A 22,457-nucleotide genomic window follows, 5' to 3' on the forward strand; every position below is an offset into this window, starting at 1 on the left:
TGATAAGTTGAGGAGGAGTTGATATTAACCTCCTGGAGGGGAAGTGGGCCTGAGAACGAGACAACGAGGGGCGCGACATCGTCATATATGGACAGCCAACGGAGGCCGGACACGAATTCAATCTCATTTAGGTTCCTATACATCGGCAACATCCATCTTCGGACACTCAAATTCTATTGCACCATGCATACCAGCCTGGCCGTAGAAGCACAGATCTATGGGAGACACGTTGTATTTTGGGCCATGTACATACAGGAGTGAGAAAGAACGAGAATGCAAAAGAAGAAGAATCCGCTCAGTACCGGCTGGCACCGAGGATCAAGCGCTATGATTAGGCTGCTCCCAATGCAGGGGTTATGTCCGTCAACTTCCTGATGCTCATGCGTACAGATCATCGTCAGCCTCCTCTTGGTTGAACCCTTGGTTACCCTGGGGTGCTCCAGCCGCCGCAGGAGCAGCACCTTCGCCGCCCTCCGGGAACTTGAACGTCGACCCGAACGACCGAGATTGCTGCAGGTTCTGGGCGAACATCTCGTAACGCCGGATGTCTTGATCAGACACCGAACGACGTGCATACTTCATAGCTTCCTCGAAGTGCGCCCTGAAACAATCGAACATGAGAAAAAAACTTTTTTACAAATTGAGAAATATGTGACTTACCGGGTGATTTCGGGGACAGGGTCCTCCTCGGCGTCCTCATCCATCGCCTCCTCACCCTCACCCTTGCCCTTCTCCTTCTTTTCCCGCTGTCGCCGAATGTCCGCATCTATACTCTCACGGATGGCCAGCTTGGCGGCGCGTTGGCAAATTTCGGTAAGATCGGCACCAGAGAAGCCATGGGTGGACTTGGAAAGGAAACTGAGATCAACGTCCTTCGCAATGGGCGACTTTTTGAGTGTAGCTTGGAGAATGGAGAGACGGGAAACTTCGTTGGGCAACGGGATGTAGATGAGCTGGTCAAGACGACCAGGACGCAGTAAAGCGGGGTCGATCTGATCTGGCCGGTTGGTCGCGCCAATGATGAACACGTTCTTTTTCGCGTTCATACCGTCCATCTCCGTAAGGATCTGGTTCAGCACACGATCACTCGCTCCACCAGCATCACCAGACGAGCCACCGCGAGCCTTCGCGATCGAGTCCAGTTCATCGAAGAACATGACACAAGGGGCGGCCGCACGAGCCTTGTCGAATACGTCACGAACATTTGCCTCGGACTCACCGAACCACATCGTAAGCAGCTCGGGTCCTTTGATCGAGATGAAATTTGCTTGGCACTCGTTCGCAATCGCTTTGGCAAGCATCGTCTTACCAGTACCTGGTGGCCCATAGAAGAGCACACCTTTCGAGGGAGACATGCCGTACTTGATGAACTTGTCGGGATGCTCGACAGGATATTGCACTGTCTCCTGCAGTTCTTGCTTGACCTTCTCGAGACCACCAATGTCGTCCCAGGTGACTGTGGGCACTTCGACAACCGTCTCGCGGAGGGCAGAGGGGTTCGAAACACCGAGAGCAAAGCGGAAGTTGTCCATGGTGACACCGAGCGAATCAAGAACTTCCGCGTCGATGGTATCCTCTTCGAGGTCGATAAGATCCATCTTCTCACGAATCTGTTGCATCGCAGCCTCAGAGCAGAGCGACGCAACATCGGAACCAACGTAGCCGTGGGTGTCAGCAGCGATCTGTTCAAGGTCGACATCATCTGCAAGCTTCATGTTCTTGGTGTGAATGCGGAGGATTTCCAGGCGGCCAGTGGGGTCCGGGATGCCAATGTCGACCTCGCGATCGAAGCGGCCGAACCGACGAAGAGCGGGGTCAATGGAGTTGGGACGGTTGGTAGCAGCCATAACGACGACATTGGAACGAGCCTTGAGACCGTCCATAAGGGTAAGCAGTTGGGACACGACACGGCGCTCGACCTCTCCATTGGTCTGTGAACCGTTAGTAAATGATGACTGAGGAAGTAGGACAAGCTCGCCTTCTCACGCTTAGGCGCGATAGAGTCAATTTCATCGATGAAGATGATAGCCGGCGAATTCTTCTCAGCCTCCTCGAACGCCTTTCGCAAGTTGCTCTCGGATTCACCTGCCATCTTGGACATGATTTCTGGGCCGTTGATGAGGAAAAAGAATGCGCCAGTTTCGTTTGCAACAGCCCGGGCCATCAACGTTTTACCAGTACCGGGCGGACCGAACATGAGAATACCACGTGGAGGCTTGATACCTATCGACTTGAAGAGTTGTGGGTGACGCAGGGGAAGTTCGACAAGTTCGCGGATCTGTGCCATTTGCTTGCGGCAACCTCCAATATCGTCGTAGCCAACCTCGTTCAAATTGCTCTCCTCGTCCTCCCGCTTGACCGGCTCGCCTTCCGTGTGGATGATTGTGTCCTGTGCAACGATACAATACTCTGCTGGGTCCGTCTCGATGACCTTGAATTCAACCGTACGCATGCCACCGCGAACAAGGAAGGTATCACCCTTGCGTACAGGACGGTATGCCTCGAGGAAGTAAGGCTTGAGGTACACATCGAATAAATTGCCGGAGAGACCCTCAACGGAGTCGTCGAAGGGCAAAATGTGTACACGCTTGCCGTACTTGATATCGTTGCATGCGTGAACAGTGCAGAGATCACCTAGTTTGACACGGAGGTTGTTGCGAGCCACCTTGTTCATTTGAATCTTGCCCTCATCAACATCGTCCGATGACAGTACGATTAGCACAGTGTCCTTTCTCTTCTTTCCCCTGAAGAACCGGTCAGCCAGGGGTGAAGAACTGCTGAACCTACGAGACACACCTGACAATGATGGTATCGCCCCGGAACAGCTGGAGCGTCTCCATTGTCGCCGGGTTGAGCGTAGCAACTAGAAACCCAGTCAATTTCAACAAGTTTATGCATGAGTCGAGTTCACACACCGGAGTTGTCATCCGAGGTTGCTTCATCCACGATCAAACGGTTGGGCCTGCGGAAAACGGTCAGTATATGCGCTCGTCCTCCACATGAGCCAGGTTCCACGTACGACTTCTTCGGCCGGAGAATTGCCGTCGACGTGTCGTTAGGATTTTGCGTGGGGGCGCCAGAGGGATCCATGGTCTATAATATGGTGTCTGGCTGGGTGGTATGGGTTCAGCGATGGTGATGGTAGAGGTGCAAGGTGAACGCGACCGACCCGCTTATGAGGGGCGCGACTTGCGTTTGGTTTGGAAAGTGCGAGAGGGCAACGGGAGCTTTCTTCTTTGCGCTGACGCGGCTTATGGGACCCCAGATACCCTCGAGACTCTCAAACGACGTCCGACCACCTGGGCGCTACACGTCTGCAAACCTTTGTTCAAACAACGTCATCCTATTAATTTATTCTGCTTGGATTCATTGCTCTCTGGAATACTTATGCACATTCAAAGTGTTATACCACGCTATATGAATCCTTTCGAGATGGCGAGCTAAGGGACTCTAGTATCTTCCATTATTTTCTGACTACTGGACGCCCGGCGCCTCATCTCCTCCGCCAGCGAGCCTGCGCGTTATTTACTGGCATCCTCAAGTCAGTCGCACGTTCCACTGCCATCGCAAGGGATTGGGATCTGTCTCACATAGCTCTCTCTTTCTGGAATGTATCCTAATTGTGTTGGTCACCTGCCGTCACGTGCACTTGGCTAACGGAACATTCAGGAGAGTCCAATTGGCTCGACTGCAGAACGCCCTTCTGGGTATCTTGCTCAGAATATCCCTTCATCTCTAACTGAACAAGGTAGCTGATAGGTCGTTAATGTTACACTGGGACGATATCCTGCCTTGTCTGTGCACCCGGCAGGAATTGGCCGAGATGGCACAGCCAATCCAGATGCGTAGTTGTTATGTATGCACTATACCCGAACCGGTAACCCGAACTGAAAATTCTGCCCTTTTTTGGTCGCTTCAAGCGCCGTGCCACCATCATTCCTCGCAACACGACTTTGCCACGTCTTTCCGTTCTACCACTTCACCATGGTTGACGTTTGGCGGATTCCTGAAATTGCACAGCACATAATTTGGTATCTGCCAAACACATATGCGAAGCGCACCGTGCAATGTTGTCGTCGCGACTACTGCTGAAGGCGCTCTCATTTGATGATTATGCATGGTATTGGCTGTCTCGCCCAACTCCAACTCAATTAGTTTCGCATAGGTTCTCCAACGACTGAGGATATATACGCGCATGGTCGATAAGTCGCACTTAACCTGGGAAGACAAGAAGAACCCAACGGATTGATGTGCCGAGCTCCTACGTGACTGGCTACTTCAAACTGTCGACTCGCCGCTCTTTTCATCACTCCATTCACTTCATATCAGCCTAGCTCCCACTCGGCGTATGGAAGCAGGGACGATGCTAGTGCAGCGGACCTTGAAATACTTGAGCATGGAACAAGAGTGCGACTGAAGCCCCTCTGATCTACGGTTTCAAATCCTATTCTTCGACCTGAACGAGAAGTTGGCACTCGCGAAAGGCTACGCGTACTTCGGCAATGGCGAACTGCTTCGGTGCACTTTCCTCGGTTTTCCTAACCTGAGAGCGCTTAATTTTGAATCCTTTCCCTCATCAGCTTGCCGACGCTCGAGTCTCGTTGGCCCGATCCAGCCATTGTCCACTCTTAATCCTCTCGAACCAAGCCTAGGCCGGACACGCCAGCTACTCTAGTATCGTTTTTCTCATATCATTTCCGTGATCAACACATTCTCTGCATCGCCTTTTTCTTCTGGTACATCTCCTGCCGCCCATGCTCCACAATGACTCTTTGCGCGGACATGTACATACCATTGCATCTCAATGAAGAATATCAGAACCCTTATGAAGCAGTCGCAGACATAATTCAATTTATATGACAAACGAGCAATCGTCCTGCCGTGTCATTCATCAATCGTCGATGCCAACGGGCGAAATACATCGATGACATGTTCCCCTTGTCGTGTCCTTTCGTTCTCCATCATCGATTTTCGCAGCTCGGCTAGATGTCCTCTATCTTCAACCTGTGCTCGTTCACCTCCCTGTCGTCATTCAATCCCGCTCCTTCGGCGCCCTTGTCCGGAGTGCATCGTAAAGTTCCGGCGGTGGGATACACTTCTTCCATACGTCGTAGTCGTACCAGACGCAGACAGCCTCAGCTGTGCAGACGGGGGCGCTCTGTGTGAATGAATAGGCGATGCACGAGAGGGTGAATTGGGTAGGTGCAAAGGAATGCGGCTTGTGAGCAATTAGCAACTGGTGAATCTGTCAGGATTATGAATGAGGTGGTCGCATGAAATGTGCACACGGTATCGGGGTATGTCACGGGACGCTGGATGGTAGTATCCAAATGAGACGCCATCACAGTCATGAGGCAAGGTATTGCTCACTTTGAACTTCACATCAATGCTCTTAAGAATTATGCTTACTCCCCGAGCCTCCATCATGTCTCTTGCCAACTTCGTGCCACCAATCTGCTCGCCTAATCGCTGGGTAAGTCGCATGCGGCCCTGCGATCAACAGTTGATAAGCAGACGATCATTTCGAGAGAGACATGAGAACGAACCGACTCGAAGTATTTAATGTACTTGACGTTGTTGAGATGCCTGAAGCTATCCAGATCGCCCCATGCAACAGACTGCTCCCAGGCAGTATCCAGATCAAATCCCTCTTCCTTAAGATGCAGCACCGCAGCCGCAGATCCCGCCATCTGTCCATTTATCAAGCTATGTCTTTCCTCCTCAGAAAGCGGTCGTGTCCCCGGTGGAAGTTGGGGAGGGGCCTGGTCTGCGTGAGCCTTCCCGATTGGAGCTGTATCCGCAGGTGGCTTCTCCTTCTTGCGGCCATGGGGGGCAGAGGCTTCTTTATACTCCTGATATGTCATTGACTCGATCGGAGGATCGTTTGGGTCACTCGGTCCCACTTCGCCCGGTCCCATGTAATATGGTGTGGTAGGATCGCTAAACGATTGGTACAGCTTGTGCAACTTGTGATCCTTGTCCGTCGATCGTAATACTGAATAGGAGAACTGTCGGTGTACCCCTGTGATTGCTCGCCCAAAGTGATGTACACATCGATTAGACAAGTTAAACGCCATAGTAGCAGGTTGAGAGTACTGTAACAATTCAAGCAGCAGAAGCGTTTGCCAGCAGATTGCGATTGGGAGACCCTCAGTTGGGGTCTGCAGTAACGTCGCATTTTACAATCCTCGTAACCAGTACTAGAATATTATATAATAATGACAATGCAGTATTAAATGCTATTCGGAGGGGAATCGTCGTGTTAGGGATATAAGTGTACTAATACCATGGGAGCCATCCTGTCAGAGCCCGAAAAATCAGTTGTCGCGCCCATTGTGGCCAACAAAACTTATTCACCTGAATAGATTTGTGAAAGATTCCATGGATCTCGTGCTTCATTTATCAATCTGTTGACGGTATACTCGACGCTCAGGCTCTTGTCCAGCTTGTCGGCAACGGATTTCAGAGCTCGATCGGCGTTTTCTTGTGCCATATCGCTCTCCATATTGAGTTCTTCAGTGACGTCTGCTTCAGTTGGTCGGCTTGACAGGGCTGTGGGGGGTGGGAACTCGCTTCCAGCAGTGGACGGAGGGAGGCCACTGCTAGTGGTAGTAACTTCCGTGGCTTGCGCCTTTGCAATCTGAAATGGGCTTGCGGTCCTGCGCCGAAGTCAGTGTCGGGTTGCTGACATTTTCTTTGAATAGCGACCCACCATGAATGAAGAGGGTCATAACGGAATACTTCGAGAACAGTCTTGATATGATCAGACTGTTCTCTCAAAACTCGCAGCGTATTTTCGGCACAACGTTGGAATACGCCATCCGTCCCAGATGTGCCTAATCCGTCAACAATGTCGCGCGTCAGGCGAAACGGTACCGTCTCCGGAATTGGAAGTAAAGTTCCCTATGGAAACATCAGCGCATGATGCGGAGCAAACGAACATCGACGAACCTGGTCAAAGGCAATACCTAGGTCAATATGAACCACTTCTCCCGTGTTGTTATCGATCAAGATGTTAGAAAGATGCCGATCTCCCAAACCTAGGATGTGGCCGACGATGGAGCTTACCGCGACACTTCGTGCATATCGCAACCGCATCGCGAACCAGGCCGCGGGCACTTTTCTCTTTTCTGTAAAGTAATGTCGCATGACGGGACGAACATGCTTGCATATATCTTGGAAGATTTTGTATTTGCGATCAGGTGGTGTTTGAGCTTCAGGCTGAGGTAATCTTTCTCGTATCTTGGCGGTGGACGACTCGTTTCTGTAATATCTGAAATCATTTAACCCCAATTGCATGAAGACATGACTGCTGAACATACTTGCTATGTGCCACTTGGAGCCATGAACCGAGTGGGCTTGTGCTCTCGACGAACTCGAGCATGCCTGCTTGCGACGCCAAGGGAATGACGCGGTATGTCCTCATCTGCAGCCGGCGTTTTCGCGTGTGCAAATCATGTTGCAGCAAATGATTGACCAATTCAAATACTTGTTCCATAACAGCGTCCTGACGCAGATCATCACCGCCTTCACCCTTGAACTGTGTTCCGAGTATTTAGCAGCACAAAGTCACGTGCAAGTAGAGCACTTACTAGTTGCTTATACGAACGACCATCAGACCCATTACATTCGTTAATCTTGGGACAGTTGTTCCCTCCGGCAACCCTGAAAGTCGGCTCATAGTTCCGAATCGTGACTATGTCGTTATATTGCATGGTTTTGTCTATCGGGGTGTGAGATGTGGCGACAGGTACATCGCAGTTCACCAATCGAAGAAGACGCAGGCGAGATGGCATGGCGTGCTTCTTGTTCTGTTCCGGCTTTTGGGCCTTCATCGGATAATTTGCCCACTCAAGGTACGCATCGCAAGCTTCGAACATGTGCTTTATCTTTCGCCCAGCGACATTGTCGACCGCGAGCGTATGGTGGATGAATGCTGCGGCGTCAGCACGACCTTGTTGAGATCCTTCGTCTAATACAGCTGTAGATAACCTCGATCGCTTCAAACCTCCTAGGGCAAAGACCTGATATAAGCTGTGAAATGGATGCTCTTTGCAGATGCGCAACATGAGAGATTGGAGATTCCTCTGACCACTAGAGAGCACATGCGTCCTCTCCATTCGTGCTGATAGTTGATGTACCAGGAACACAAATTTGTGCGAGGGAACTTGATCAAGATCAGTGGAAACGGAATCATTTAGGCTGTCGTCCTTGAAATGACTGAACCAGCGTGCGAGTAGCCGAACGGCTGCGCTCTCATCGAATTTGTCCGAGAAGCGTAGCACTTTTGAAAACATTTCCATGGCCTTCCGCAAGAAGAGATTCCCAGCAAGAATTAGTTCTTCATGACGGGCCTCGTCCCGTTTGAGTAGGGTGTATGCGCGATCCCTGTGAGCCCGATACTTATGGACAAGATTATAGTCGTTCGTCTTCGGTTTCACTTTTGCAGCACGAGCCTCTTGAACGCGACGGAGAGCGGCATCGTATCCTTGAGCCTCAAACCATCCCAGTTCTTGCTGTTTGCGTCGGATGTAGAGCTCATAGCGACCGATATCCCGGGTTCCGATTGTCCGATATTGATCATCTGCAAACAACGCGTAGTGATAGAAAACGGTCGCATGATCTTCACTGACGGGCACGGACGCTTTCTGAAGCAGATTGATTGCAGGCTGAAAGTACTGATCGTTGATGTTTTTGCCTTCATCAAGACCCGCTTCGGCCGTCCACCAGCCCTAAGCAAAATCGGGAAGTTAGCTAAGAGTGGGGCCGGAGAAACAACACCTACCAAGTGAGCTTGCAGAGATGCGATGGTGGCTAAGTCTGGACCCGAAGAGCGCACGTTATCCTTTTGCTGCCTCAATTGGGCGTGAAGCAGGCGCGACATGGCGTCGATTGCGGACTTTTTCTCACCCTGATCCCACAAAACGTAAGCAAACTCCTTGGATGCTGACAGGGATAAGCATGAAGAATCGAGGTTTTGAGCCTGAGTGACAGAATTTAATGCAACCTGGACATTTCCTACAGCGCGAGCTGCTTTCGCCAAGTTGAGCAAACAATCTCTCTCAATGTTGTGCAGTCTGCGAGAGAAATCAGACGGAACATCTCCAATCTGATCCGTATTGTTTTCAGAGTCAATTGCTCGTAGAAGGGAAACCCGTGTCGCGATCAAGCGTTCAGTGACAGAGAATCTACATAAACGGTAAGACAAGCCATCATGGGAGGACTGCCGACTCACTCCATATTTTCAGGTATCCGAAGGAACTCTTCCCACTCACTGCTTCCAACCGCTTCGGATTTGAGGGAGCTCAGGATCGTAGGCTGTTGCCAACGATACACTTCACGCAGGCATATGAGTGCCGTACATGTTTTCGTGAGAGATACCATATCATCATCGGGAATTAACTTCAGCTGTTCGACCGCTTGAACGAATGCATGATTGATAATAGTTTCCACATGGTCCGATCGCCGTTCTCTATGCACGGCTCGGAGTGCCTGATAGAGAGACGCGCTAGCTACGGAACACGGGGACGTGATATTGGGCAGATCCCACTGTGCTGTTCGCCAGGCGAGATCGTAAACCAAATCTGGGGGGGCACCTTGGTCTTCGGAAGATCCCAAAAACGACAATGCTAAAGCATCGAAGCCGAGAGACTGGAGAGATCTCACAATTCCAAGAGTCGCGTCGTCGGACCCAAGTTTCAGTTTTGATGTTCGACTTTGACTCGCAGAGCCGTGGTAACCGAGGGCAAGATCCCATCTTCCTTCATGTTCAACACTTCGTATGACCGAATCCCGTGCGTTCTGGGCCTTGATAGCGTAAAAGCCGTCAGGTTCTTCTATATGGCTGTAGACAGCATATAAGATGGCCTCTTCCTCGAAGCTCTGCTCGTGACTTTCGGTATGGTCAACCGATAATTCATGTAGCATCAAGGCTGTCGAGTACGCCCCAACGGCCGAGGAACGTTGGGACAACTGATGGTAGTCAACATCAAGCCATTTATCGTGAGATAGAGGATCGATCTTTTCATCTATCTCGAAATTCCGTAGATAAACGATAGAATCAATAATGGCGCTCGTGCACTGTGTCGCCGTGGTTCGTTGCTCGAGCACACTTCTGACGTAGGCAGAAAGTGTTTCGCGGATTGTCCTTCGCTCTATGGGCTCGATGAGCGCTTCATGCCGTAATATTGCGTGAATCAGAGGTGCTAGAATTCGTTCCGCGAAGGACGGATACATCTCCAAAATGGGGATAGCCTGAGCCCATATGGCATCGACGGGCGCATGGAGAGCTGCCAGAAACACGGCAAGAAACGATATCCAGTCCGAGAAGCTAGCTGCCAAACTGATACATGCGGGGTCTAATAATTCCTCGATCATTCGTGGAGATGGTACGTATGACTTCAGCGGATAGGCCTCGATGAGGGCCATTTCCTCTTGTGCTCCACGATATAGTGTCTTGACGGCGTTTGGAAGCATTGGAATTATCCTCCGTAGCGTTGTATAGGCGGTCGCTCTCCTCACAGGATGTGTATCCATTAGAAGCTCCCAAAGGCGCCTGACTAGGTAAACGCTGGATGGAATTTCGCCGAGCCTTCTGCGTTGTGATGCGACCTCCCGCAAATGTCTGGATAGCTCCATAGGAGCCGGCCTTGTTTCCATCTCTACGGCTTCCAGTCGGCAGGCATATGAGTGCAAGAGGTCACTCAGTCCATGGCAATGTTCGATCCCAGGTTTCTTCACGTTGTGCAAAGATGCTTTCAGTTGCCAGAACCCTGCCGCCGATAGAGTCGGACAACTTGGATCGCTGGGCTCCGCCGCGGAGGAAACATAGTCGACGAGTGGAAATTTGTCGTCTACGTTCGGTTTTTCGAACAACACATCATGGACACTGAGGATCGAAACGTCACAGAACGAGAAGATCCCGTCTCGAGGGGCCGGCCACAGCACCACTGCGAGCACCACTGCGTCTCGGAATTCCTTTTTTGTATACAGATCTGACATCCATGCCACAATCCATGACTCGAGCTCGTGAAAGAATTTCTTAGCGAAAGGTTCGTTTTGAAGCTCGGAATGTTCTAGGGTGTGACCCACGCGCAATAGAATTTCTGGTAGTATTTCCTCAGGTTGACTTACATGAAGCAAGATTCGCAGACCCCAGTTCAGAAAATTGCGGGACGTTCGACCAATTTCAAGCTGGTCGATTAAGGCACTTGCGCCCCTCAGCAAGGCTCGTAGAACGGACTGATGCGCAAAGCATGACGTGCAGAGCGAGACATACACCATTATGGCGCGTAAAATGCGTACTTGCTCGTTGACCAGTGAGGCGCGAGTTGCCAAAGTGAACAGCTCTGTCACAACATGGTAGGCAGTTGCTGCCGAGAACACGTCCCCATATTGGGCATTCAGCCAAAGAAGGCACCTTAAGATGGTGAGGGAGCTGACAGCAGGCAGGATTGGTCGATGCATGGCGTAGTCCTGATTGATATCGATGACGAACGCCCGGAATGCAGAGCGCGCACTTGATGAATCCATAGAAGGACCTCGACTCCCGTCAAAACCAGAAGCGAGGTCTGCAATGTTGTTCAGCAGCTGATAGAACGGCGCCTCAGCACTGTCGAAATCGGTGTCCACCAACAGACTGACAATGGTGAGAATAATATCCACTGTGTCTGCTGAAATCGATCGAGCAGTCTCCGCTTGGCTGAGGCCGCAGTGCCGTGCATACTCGAAGAGACCCGCATTCAGCAGATTGATGTCCTCTGAACTGGGAACGGCGGAGATATCGTCCAGTGTGATGTTGTGATTCATTAAGAAGGCGATTCTCAAACCCATAGTCTTCGAAAGGCATTCCTTCATTGCTGCTTTCGGTTCCATCTTTGCTGAGGTGCACAGCGCACGAAAACAGTATCCGCCAGGTGGATCGGATTCATTTGCTACGGCAAGAAACACCGGGCCCATCAGCAGGAAACAATCAGACGCTAGAGCAAGTCGATCCGAGTAGCCGAACAACTTTGATAACTTGGTGAGATCGTATATGTCGTTATTATCCCCTTGATGACTCATCTTAGAGGCGGTGTATGCGAATTGTCCAGCATACGGGCGGAATAGATCAGTGAGAGACGTCATACCGAGGACCCTAGACACGAGAACAAAAATGCTCTGTACATGCTCCGTGAATTGCTCAAATTGCAGGCAGGTGGATATCAATGCCCAGTACGGCCCTTTCCGGACTTCGGAGCTGGGAAGCATCATGTTGCCCAAAATGACCGACCTCGACAGCATTTCTTCATACCTAGCCATCAATGAAGCTTCAGTGAGGCTCCACATGGTTGACAAGGTCACTTACCGCGTTGTATGCGCAGGTAATTTGTCAAATATAGCATTGTAATAATCCAATGGCTGATCATCGTGTCCAAGTAGCTCGAACAAGCTACTCAGGAAAGGGCCGAGACCAAATCGAAGGCAATAATCCCCATGGGTGGCGAAATCTTCCAGGGCAGATCGAGCAGATACGTTCTCCAGGGGCCACTTGGTTTCCATGACATCTGAATGGATGTATCTGTGCAGCCATTGCATCACAGGATGGGGGAGCACACGGAAGTTGTATTTCCCACAGGCTAGAACGGATGTGCAAGCCAACTCAAAGAATGTGTCGACGTCGGGTCCTGTCTGCGTCACCCATAGGCTCAGGCCACAAAGCAAATATTCTGTGACACACAACCAAAACAATTCGGTGCGCACACAGGAATATCGAAAACTCGCTTCATGAAGGGCATTAAGGATAGTGCTCGCATCTTCGACCGAAATGTGTAGTTCTTTGCATTGGATTCTTCGGAATATATGGGGAGCGAGAAGGAAGGATTCATTCCCGATGTCTGAAACGACAAGGCCGAGTATTGTTTTGTCCAGATCAGCGCACGCCAAGTGCAGGCGGAATGCAGGGAGTTGAAGATGGAACGTAAGGCCTATCTCCGCACATACATCTTGTGCCAAAGTGTGCGAGGCTGTCGCAGCATTCGCTTGCGCTTGTTGGCGAGCTAGATGTTGGCCAATTGCCCACCCATCGTCCAAACTTGGACCCGTTCTGTTGATAGTGCTATCCACTTCCTGGGAAAGATAGGCCCGAAACGCCTTGAGCAAGCTTCCGGAAGCGTCCTGTAACTGGAATAGCTCGTTCGTGAAGGCCAGATGGAAAAGCAATGTGTGCATTGACTCACATCGGCCATACGCCAGATAGTCCCTTGTAGACGCATTCGCTCCTTCGTTTGCTTTTCTTGCTGATTGCCGCATTGACGAGTGATGCCTCTCAAAACATCTCGACGGATTCCGGATTTCGATCCGGGTCGTAAGAAAACGTCCTTTTTCAAGTTGGTTGAGTACGATTCGGTGCCAGCAAGTGGTTCTAAGCCCAGAAAAAGGAGAGCGTGATTCTGCCCTCTCAATGATTTGCCTTCAGCGCGTGCTATAATGACGGAAGCCAATACATCCAGCACTGATGCTGCGGACTGAATGACATTTCGAGTGAATCGGACTCCATTGAGGGTGAGCAGTGCTTCCCAAGCTAAGGAAAGTGTCACCATATCGGCCATGCGGCGCAGCTGCTTTCCTGTGGCCGTCAACACAGGGTCTTTGAGCGCAGACCATTCTTCTAGCAGATGATGGAGCGAATTTTGAAGGAACGTTGAACAGCTGCGTTGGCGCATGTTGGCGTAGACTAAGTCGTCGGGCGAATCGCTTGGATCTTGGGAGCCTGCATCAGCGTGGGGTTGCCTAGACACGTCTTGTGTCGAACTCTCCTCGTCCAAGGTCCCTCCTGGTATTGGTAATGTTGTGTGAAGCAAAAAATCGCGTTCCGCGCTATATTTTCGCTCCTCGAGAAGCCTCTCCGTTGTCCGACAATCTGGCGGTAATATTCGCACATTGAGGGGCACCGCTTTTGGCAGTTGACAGATAGCCGCAAAGAGGGCTAACGCATCAGCGACAGTCTGCCCCTCGAGTTTGGCATGCGTGAATCCATTCGCCGAACCCTCCACCATTCTCCATGTCTTCTCGAGCCAGGCCAAAATCTTGTCCTCAATCTGCAACCGATACAGAGTGGCATCTTGCCTGGCAATCCGCAGGCATTCACAGAGGAAAGCGCAGACAGAGTCATATGGAAACGTCGGGCCTTGAACAGCAAGTTCTTTACTAAAGTCGCCGATTTCGGTTAATATGCGCTGCTGGTCGAGTAAGGATGATTTGAGGATGGCGTATAGAAGATGAGAGGCAGAGCGACAAGTAGTGGTAGTGGATATTCGACGGATGGCAAGGGACCACGTGGTCGACCAATCGAGCTGAGCTTCTCCTGTGACAGGCTGGAGAGCAATAGCTGCAAGGCATATAGTCGCCCATGCCCGGACTAGTGCCTGGGGATCTGAAACAAGTTGCATCATTTGCGCGTGGATTTGAATTTGGAGTTCTTCGTGCAACGAGATCCATGCCTGTTCGATGAAAAACAAGAACAGTTGTATTCGGAATACGCGGGCGTGTTCCGATTCTTGGGCGGAGTCGAACCCAGACAGGAACATCTTGACAGGATGCTCTCTTCGCTGGCGCTTGCTCTCGCGCTCTCCATCCTTTCCGGCAAAGGACACCTCGGAATATTCATGCAATTTGCGTAAGCAATCAGCATGCACTTCCATAGCAGACCAAGTAACAACTTGCTCCTTTGTGAGGCCATGACCGTTCCGAAACGCGGTTTTGCAGAAGGGAGCTTCTTCCCTGACAGAGTCTTTGGGGTCGGAGAGCTGCAATCGCAGACTATCAAGGGTGAGGGGTTCAAGGCCGCCCCTGGGATCCGCTTCCTCTTCTAGTCGCCGCCGCAGCCTTGATACAAGATCATAAGAGATGAGGCTGTTGACAGACGGATGTGAAACGAATGGTAACAATAGGCGGGCGGTGATGATGAGCTGTTCCTTCGCCGACGGATTTTTGATCCCCCAAATATCCATCAGCAAAAGCAGGATATCGATTCCGAACTTGATCACCAGTTCCATCGCGTTCATCTCGAGATCAACGAGCGCCTTGTTCATCGCGCATAAGACGTCTTCGGTACCGGAAGTCTCCCCGGGGAAGATCTCAAAGAAAGTCACGAAGGCGCGCAACACGGCCCGCTGTAGTCGCTTCATAGTATCGTATCCTTCTTCTTCGCGCTCTGGATCGCGATGTTCTTTGAGGATCGCCTTGTCTAGCAGGTGTAGGCGAGAGGTGCTGAATAGACATTTGAGGACGGATGCGTATTCCCGTTGTACGAGCGTCATGGGGATGAGCCGGTGAGTACGGCGCGAGCGGGTGACGACCGGGGAGGAGGAAGTATCTTCCTTATATGGTCTTTTCCTAGACGTGATACCGGAAGTGCTGGGACTGGTAATCGTATCCATCCCAGACGGTTCCATATCACTCGCTTCCTCGTCTGGCTCCCCAAAGTCCTCATCCAACGGCGTCTCATTCCCAAGCCGTCTCCCAAGGAGCACATCAAAGCACCTGAAAACTGCAGAGACCCAGTCGCTCGGTGTGAGATGGTCGAGGTGAGGGCCGTACGCAAGCGCCATGTCGAGCATCTTGGCATAGTTAAGCGCTAGCGGGGGGACGAGCGCTTTCCGGTACACAGAGGATTGAAGTATGTGATTCCGTAGTGCATTAAACGTTTTGCGGTCTACGTGGTGGATTGTTTTCTCCACCACTAGCCTGCCACACCGGGGTTAGTGTCGATCATGCAACAAGGGAGCATATACGCACCTGAGCACACCACCAGCGTCTTCAAGCCTCCTCTCAGCTACAGGAGTGGGTTTTTTCTCCCACACCTGTGCATCTTGCCTTATGCAAGCAAAAAGAGACTGGTATAGAAATAGATAGTCGTCCGGTTTGTCGCCGTAAGCGCTGCCAGCTGGTAGGCGCTCGAAATAGTCGCGCACGGTTTGCAGCTCGGCATGTCGCTCGGTCACACGCCCTTTGGAAAGGACGTGCAGACCGAATGACATATTTTGTTCTCCTTTAAATGGTTAGATTCGGGCTGCCGCCTCCCTCTAAGAGAATCGAGGTTGTTGGGTATATTTGTGTGGGACGCGATGTGACCATTAAGCGCGTCCCAACTGCATGGGATTACATAATCCGGTGGCACTTTTGGAAGCGTTGTAACAAGTCACGGAACACCGCGGGCCTGTTGTTCTTCTCTGGACTTGACCATCTGTGTAACAAGGTGCACTCTCCTACTTATACGGATGAGAAGCAACCAGAGTCTTATGACTTACTTCTCGTTGGGCTGCGTGAACCAACGAGTTGATTTCATCTTGCGGCTTGCGATTCTTATCAGCGAAAGATTGGACCTCATCAACATCGTATTCAAGCACACGCGACAGAGAATGCCCTTCTTGTCAATGTCTCCACTTGAAAGAGCACATTTAGAACCCACGCGTAAGCAGTTTGCTTCTTTCGAATTACTCGCCTAAACAATGAACTCCCCACCTTCCCTATTCTCGAAACCGCAGCCCTATGGCACCTCTCTTCTTTCTCCGTCTCTGAGCGCAAGAGCACATGCCGCCGTCCTAGTCGCACGAGGAGCCACTCCGAGCCCATGCGCTCCGGGAGCCCATTGCGAGTACATGGCGTTCGCTGAGATGAGGTGCATGTGCTGCCCATCGGCCAGGCTCGGGATCTCTACACCAAAGCAGGACGGTCGAATTCCACTCCGGTGTGCATTGGCTATATAAGTATTGCACTACGATCATGTTTTATCGGTCATCATTTTGTAAAACGCGTTCTACGAGTCACAAGATGCCCAACAAAACTCGACTCTCGCAGCCAGCGCCCGCATATCATATCGGGTCCGGATCCGCAGTAGCCAAAAAGCCCACGTAATTATCATGCATATGCTCTCCCAATGCAGTCCGAAGTGCCGAACGGCCATGTCTCAAACGGCTCTGAGCGGCCGCCGCCCCCTTGTTAGGGCTCGCCGTGCGCCCTCTGCTCCCTTGGCGGTCGAAAACGAGACATTAAGAGTCACCCTGGCTCAGGAGGAACGTGCATTGCCAACGCGTGTGTGTATCACGCGGGGTGACAAATTCTCAAGGCTGCTTTATTTGCTCTTTTCCCCGACGAACTAGCGAGTGACTGTGCACGAAGGGTGAGGGCACGTGACAATCATCATGTTGATTGCCCCAAAGGGAGCGAAGAGAAGCTTGGAATTGCGTGTGCGGCGTGGCCGAACTGGGTGTGCCTGGAAGGTGCCAGAGCCGCCCCAATATTGAAATCCCAAACAGGTAATAAGTTGTGTGTGGTGATGTTCGTCATATATTTTCCATTGTTAATAACAACGATAAATAACTCTTCGTTGCGGCATTCCCCATTCAACCGTTACATACATATTCCCCACCCAGCCAACTAGCCGTATTTCCTTTGAATTTATCCCCCCTTTTCCTGCGACCCTTCTCCCACCGAACCACACGGCACCCTGACATCCCCCAGCGTTGTGTGGCACCCCTTGGCCGTTGTGTATAAACACCAGTGTTGAGCGCCTTCTGCTCCTCTTTCTCTCCCAACTGTTTATCGCGGTCGGCATATAGCTGACGTGCGTCTATTCTTACTCGGACGGAAATACAACTCATATTCCAGCCACGGCTTCCCATCCAGGCTCCCCCTCTTCTCCCTCTCTCACCACCACCACCGCATCCTCCGGCCCCCCACCACCAACAACACTTCCCCGTCTCCTACGGGACTACGCGTACGACATCTCCCTTCTCTCTGACCACCAACCCTACCAAGATCCAGATCGCGTGGTGCGTTCTCTTCGCGTGGTTGGATGTGACGCCACTTGCTGATCCCTTCTCCCCGCTTCTTTCCTCTCCCGCCCTCCGGGTCTCCCGCGTTCGTCTCCCCCAACTCGCTTTCTTGCCCTTGCCGTTGCCCCCTCCTGCCCTCTATTTTCGTCCCACCACCCCAGATGTCCGAAAAAGACTCTTCCACCCACCTCTCCGAGGACGCACCGGGAGCAGCGGCGACCTCCCCTACCTCCGAACCCAAAGCGACGATCAAAAACGTCGACATGAGCGAGGAGATGCAAGCCGAGGCGATCGAGATTGCGAGCAAGGCACTCGAAAAGTTCAACATCGAAAAGGACGTTGCCGCATACATCAAGCGCGAGTTTGACAGACGGTACCAGCCGACGTGGCATGTTGTTGTTGGGAAGAACTATGGGAGCTACGTTACGCATGGTGCGCCTCCCTTCTTGCGTTCAAGATATCCTTTCGGCGCAGAATCACTAACATGCATGGCAGAGACAAAGCACTTTATCTACTTCTACATACGCTCGCTCGCCATCCTCATCTGGAAATCATGATTTCCCCCCCTCAGCTAGTTCATCTCAGCTCTACAATGTATCCCCTACCGTCTTTTCACCTGCACTATACGACCGCCCATGCCTTGCTTCGGCTTTTCTCACAGTGATCCCGGATGTCGAGGGATTGTTAGTAGATCGGGAATGGCGAGGACGAATAGGCAGTGGTCCAATAACTGGTGTACAAGATGGCGAGGCAGACAGGCGCTTAAAGGTGGTCAACACCGTTTCAATGTCATTTCTTGTGGGTTTTGTCATCCATACAGGTTTCCGACGAAAGGTGGACCTGTCACAGTTTCCCTGGGAAGCCAAACTGGGGAAGGCCCATGGAATCAAGGTGATGAATGCGTGTGAATTGTCATTACAACTAAGGATTTTGGCGCGAGTTTGCCTGTACCAAGGGTCAGTCAGTACAGCATGGTGGTAGCGGGCAGGGACAGGTTAGAAGATGAGTCAGGTGTACAACTAAGACGGAGGAAGAACTATAAATACATTAATAGTGTGGAGTTTTGTGGTGGGCGTTACATCGGTGGATGGGAATATGATATGTGAGACTAGCCTGGTGCCAGCAGAACAGAAGAAAGTGATAAACGAAAATGGGCAAGTCAGAATGTCTGCTCGATTCTCAGAGCCGCGAAGGAGAGTCAAACAGACACGGCACGACCAGGCTATGGGCGATTGCTGGCACTACCATCAAAGATGATTGCCGATCCTACCATAGGTGTCGACCCAGCTGGGCCAGCAGGGATGGACGCAGAGTTGACATAGTGGAACCCTTCGTGGCCAAGGTCGGGTGAAAGTAGCGCAACAGCCTTGAGTGAATCAAGCCTTTTGTATCACCCGTCAGCCGATGCTCTAGGAAAGAGAAGGGGAGAGTGCGACGTACCGGTTCAGGTTGTGCACTTCGTCGCTCCTCCTTTCACTCGTGAAGTCGACCAGCCTGGGTCGCTTGGGTGTTCCCCCACTGACGATCGCCGCTTTGCTGATGACAGCCTCCTCTTCACCTTCTATCTCGGTGTCTTCCTCTTCCTCGCCCTCCTCTACCCGTCCTATAGCCCTCTCATTAGTGGGAGGTGCGAAGTCCTTCCTTCTAACAGGCTGTTCGCTCTCCACGCTCCCGCTCTGCCCTATCCCCGCGTAGCTCTCGCTGCTGAACCCCTCAGATGAAAACCCGCCCGAGGCTGCACTACCCGACCCAGACCCAGAGACGGTAGTAGCGACCGTCGGAGCGAACCCAGAAAAGGATTCGCGTCGGAAGGGGTTGCTATCGCGTGCGTGCATGAAGGGGTTGTTTGTTGCAACCGGGCGCGCAGTCCCATCTACCATGGTCGGCTGTTGAGATGGGGGACTGGGATACCCATACCCTTCATAGCCATAGGCGATACTTCCTGAGCCAGGAACGGCCAGCGATGGCGGAGGTGTCCAACTATCGTCACCGGGCAAGCCATCTGGCCGCTGCTGGGGTACGAAGCGCACACTCTGCTGTTCTTCGCCCGCGATGAGGGCGCGAGGGGGTGCGTCCGGTACACGAATAAGGATCCCCCTACCCGCAGGTACACCCATACCGGGATGAGGTGTTACACTGCCAGATATGTGCCTTGAGATGCGTGCGATTGGCTTGGAGATTTGCCATTTCTTGATGGACGAGGTACGAGAGGAAAAGGTGCCTGACCCTAAGCGAGCCCACCACGCCCCGGCTTCCTTGCGGTTGCTCTGCGGTCCTTCAGCGGTGATCGCGGACGGAGGCGGGGATATGGAGCGGTTAGAGCCAGACCTTGGCATCGGGCTGGGTGGAGGCAGTTGCTTGGGGTGGGGAACGTACGGCTGGGTGGGGAGCTCATCCGAGAGGGTGCCTACCTCGTCCACCCCTACCTTGGGACTGAGGAACCCGACTGATTTCTCTTCGTCCTCCTCCGTGTTGGGGGACCCATGACTAGAGGTATCGATAACATAGGCCTTGCCGATGAGGGACTTGCGTACGCGTTGCCCTTGTTGGGTGCGGCGGAGGAAGCAAAAGAAGCAGAGGAAAAGGAGGAGCACGCTGGCGATGACACCGAGCACGATGAGAGCTATCCTTGCACCTGTGGAGATCCCGCCAGACATGTCGGACCCTGTAGAGAGACCACCGTTCGTCGAAGCTGGAGCGATGAGGAGGGAGACCGTCGTGTGCGAGGTCGTGTTCGAGAACGGAGACAGCGCGGTAAGTGTGATGTTCCCCTCAGCATAGTCCAGGTTGCGTGGAGGGGTGCCGGAGAGAGTCGGGATGCCCGAGGCGGAGAGCGAGAGCCAGTTAGACATAGATGCAGGGCTGAATGCCGCGCTCAACTGCACATCAGGGACGGAGGCATTAGAGAGCCAAGCGCCGAGCGGATAGGATAGAGGACTGTCTTCGGTACCCACGATGGCGGGAAGGGAAGCAGCGTCGGAGAAATAGGAGGGGAAAAGAGAAATCGTGAGGTTTGTGAGGAGAGACGATGTAGGGAGTGTTGAAGTGATGTTGAGTGGGATCTGAATTGTCGAGGGGGAGGAACCGGTGGGGGGAGTGCCTGAGATGGTTCCCGATGAACCGGAGATAGACATCCATGATGGAACAGCGCCACCAGCAGCCTGGTCGAGCAGCGCGATGGAGGAGATGTTGCCTTCTCCGATGGGCACGCCATTCAGTAGCATGACTTGCCCAAGCGCCTGCTGCAGAGGCACGCTTGCTTTCTCACCCATGGTAAGGTTCACACCTCCGTATTGCGGCATCTCCAGGTCCCAAGATGATAGCACGATCCTGAATGTCTCCCTGATGGCGCTGAAGCCCCAGACATCACTCGCGATGAGGTCTACGTCCAACTCGTAAGGGTAAGTGAGCCCATCCGTCCCCGGCGTCAGTCCGTCAAACACGAATGATGTGTTATAAAACTGGAGCCAGTTGGGCAATGGGGCACCAGAAGTCTGGAGCGCGGAGTAGAACAGGGATGATCCAGTAGGAGACGTGAAGGAGGTTGGCTCCAAGCCGATGGAAAAAGACCAGGAGGGCGGAACGCGAACGCCTGGCAAAGGGAAGGAGGACGAGAGCGCATATGCGGAGGAAATTGAGCGCGAATTCTGAATGCTCGAGACGGAGAACTGAGCGCTCAGTGCTGTACCGACGCTCGGGGCTGGTGCATCGCTGACGAGTAAGGTGAAGCTATCCTCCGAAGTCTGTCCGTTAGATGTGGCACTCAACCTCACGCTTGTTGCTGCTACATCGGAGGACGAAGGTGTTCCGGATATTGTGAGCGTGGACCCGTCGAACGTTGCCCATCCTGGGAGGTTTGCAGCGACATATGAGATACCGTTTGCGTCTCCGCCGAACGAGCCTTGGGCGAAAGTGAACGAATAGGGCGTGCCCGGGCGGGCGATCAACGGCAACTGCGAGGCGAGCGGTATGGCGATGCTTGACATTGTTTCTAGCCACGTTTCGTTCGTTGATAGTGTTCGTGTGGTAGTGTAGAAATTAGAGCGCTGGGAGTTGTCGTATGATTAGGAGTTGAAGGCTGAGACTGAGGTTGGTTGAAAGAGTGTATGACACCCCAAGAGGCGTCTGTAAAGAATGACTTGCTGGCGAGCTGACAGTGTAGCGCAATGAAGGTATTAGAACGAACTCGACGTCGCTGGTGCTGAGGAACGCGTGCGGTGAGCAACGAGCACACGGCGTCGAGTCGGAAGGAGGGGGAGTGGAAGAGAGCGCTAGCCTTGAGAAGACGCCAGCTAGAGGGTAGATGCGCAGTCTGCCGAAGGATTTCCCTTGTGACAGTGCGAGTGCATAGTGAGGCAGGAATGTTGCGGTCAACAAGTAGGGAGATGTCACATTTGAGGCTGAGACGGCGAGCAGCGATCAGGTCAGGATTGCCCCCGGAATGGACAATTAAAGTTTCATGCAGCGAGATGACGTGCTGTTCGTTGGGCTATCTCAAGTGCGGCAGGTATCTCTAGCCAATTCCTGTCTTGACAACCGACATTGAAGAAATAAATATGAATGACCGTTGTCCCAGTTGTCGTCGTATTGACATGAAGGAAGAAGACTAAAGAAGCGTGCAAGACCCTGTTATCAAAGTTG

General features: G+C 52.2%; 5 protein-coding genes across 5 annotated transcripts; 1 reads left to right on the plus strand and 4 right to left on the minus strand.

The window, feature by feature from the left end:
• Positions 1-221: 221 nt before the first annotated feature.
• On the minus strand, positions 222-3,130 carry DACRYDRAFT_25622 (AAA ATPase). Its single transcript, XM_040774243.1, has 6 exons — positions 3,020-3,130; positions 2,916-2,962; positions 2,797-2,863; positions 1,979-2,744; positions 661-1,931; positions 222-601 (listed from the first exon to the last, which is right to left on the minus strand). The coding sequence occupies exons 1-6, from the start codon at positions 3,088-3,090 to the stop codon at positions 379-381; spliced, it is 2,445 nt and encodes an 814-aa protein (XP_040623500.1). The 5' UTR covers positions 3,091-3,130; the 3' UTR covers positions 222-378.
• A 1,815-nt stretch (positions 3,131-4,945) lies between these two features.
• On the minus strand, positions 4,946-6,077 carry DACRYDRAFT_120030 (Thioesterase/thiol ester dehydrase-isomerase; the record flags this gene model as incomplete). Its single annotated transcript, XM_040770920.1, has 4 exons — positions 4,946-5,236; positions 5,289-5,312; positions 5,371-5,490; positions 5,547-6,077. The coding sequence occupies 4 exons, from the start codon at positions 6,075-6,077 to the stop codon at positions 5,033-5,035; spliced, it is 879 nt and encodes a 292-aa protein (XP_040623501.1). The 3' UTR covers positions 4,946-5,032.
• A 272-nt stretch (positions 6,078-6,349) lies between these two features.
• Positions 6,350-16,019, minus strand: DACRYDRAFT_120031 (uncharacterized protein; the record flags this gene model as incomplete). The annotated part of the gene is made up of 10 exons (XM_040770921.1): positions 6,350-6,659; positions 6,713-6,903; positions 6,952-7,273; positions 7,323-7,540; positions 7,593-8,732; positions 8,786-9,188; positions 9,236-12,292; positions 12,347-13,161; positions 13,218-15,726; positions 15,778-16,019. 10 exons carry the CDS (start codon positions 16,017-16,019, stop codon positions 6,350-6,352), a joined length of 9,207 nt encoding a protein of 3,068 aa, XP_040623502.1.
• A 2,060-nt stretch (positions 16,020-18,079) lies between these two features.
• DACRYDRAFT_60276 (uncharacterized protein) lies at positions 18,080-18,373 on the plus strand (the record flags this gene model as incomplete). The annotated part of the gene is made up of 2 exons (XM_040775623.1): positions 18,080-18,248; positions 18,312-18,373. 2 exons carry the CDS (start codon positions 18,080-18,082, stop codon positions 18,371-18,373), a joined length of 231 nt encoding a protein of 76 aa, XP_040623503.1.
• A 381-nt stretch (positions 18,374-18,754) lies between these two features.
• On the minus strand, positions 18,755-21,802 carry DACRYDRAFT_102855 (uncharacterized protein; the record flags this gene model as incomplete). Its single annotated transcript, XM_040767678.1, has 2 exons — positions 18,755-19,198; positions 19,257-21,802. The coding sequence occupies 2 exons, from the start codon at positions 21,800-21,802 to the stop codon at positions 19,039-19,041; spliced, it is 2,706 nt and encodes a 901-aa protein (XP_040623504.1). The 3' UTR covers positions 18,755-19,038.
• Positions 21,803-22,457: the final 655 nt, after the last annotated feature.

The sequence above is a fragment of the Dacryopinax primogenitus genome (assembly GCF_000292625.1).
Source record: "Dacryopinax primogenitus strain DJM-731 SS1 chromosome Unknown DACRYscaffold_29, whole genome shotgun sequence".
Classification (NCBI taxonomy): Eukaryota; Fungi; Basidiomycota; class Dacrymycetes; order Dacrymycetales; family Dacrymycetaceae; genus Dacryopinax; species Dacryopinax primogenitus.

Coding starts and splice junctions, on each gene's coding strand:
- DACRYDRAFT_25622 (XM_040774243.1), bottom strand. CDS start 3,090: ATGGATCCCTCTGGCGCCCCCACGCAAAATCCTAACGACACGTCGACG. Junction 2,745..2,796: donor GGCGATACCATCATTGTCAG/GTGTGTCTCGTA, acceptor CCGGTTCTTCAG/GGGAAAGAAGAGAAAGGACA. Junction 602..660: donor CCTGTCCCCGAAATCACCCG/GTAAGTCACATA, acceptor CGATTGTTTCAG/GGCGCACTTCGAGGAAGCTA.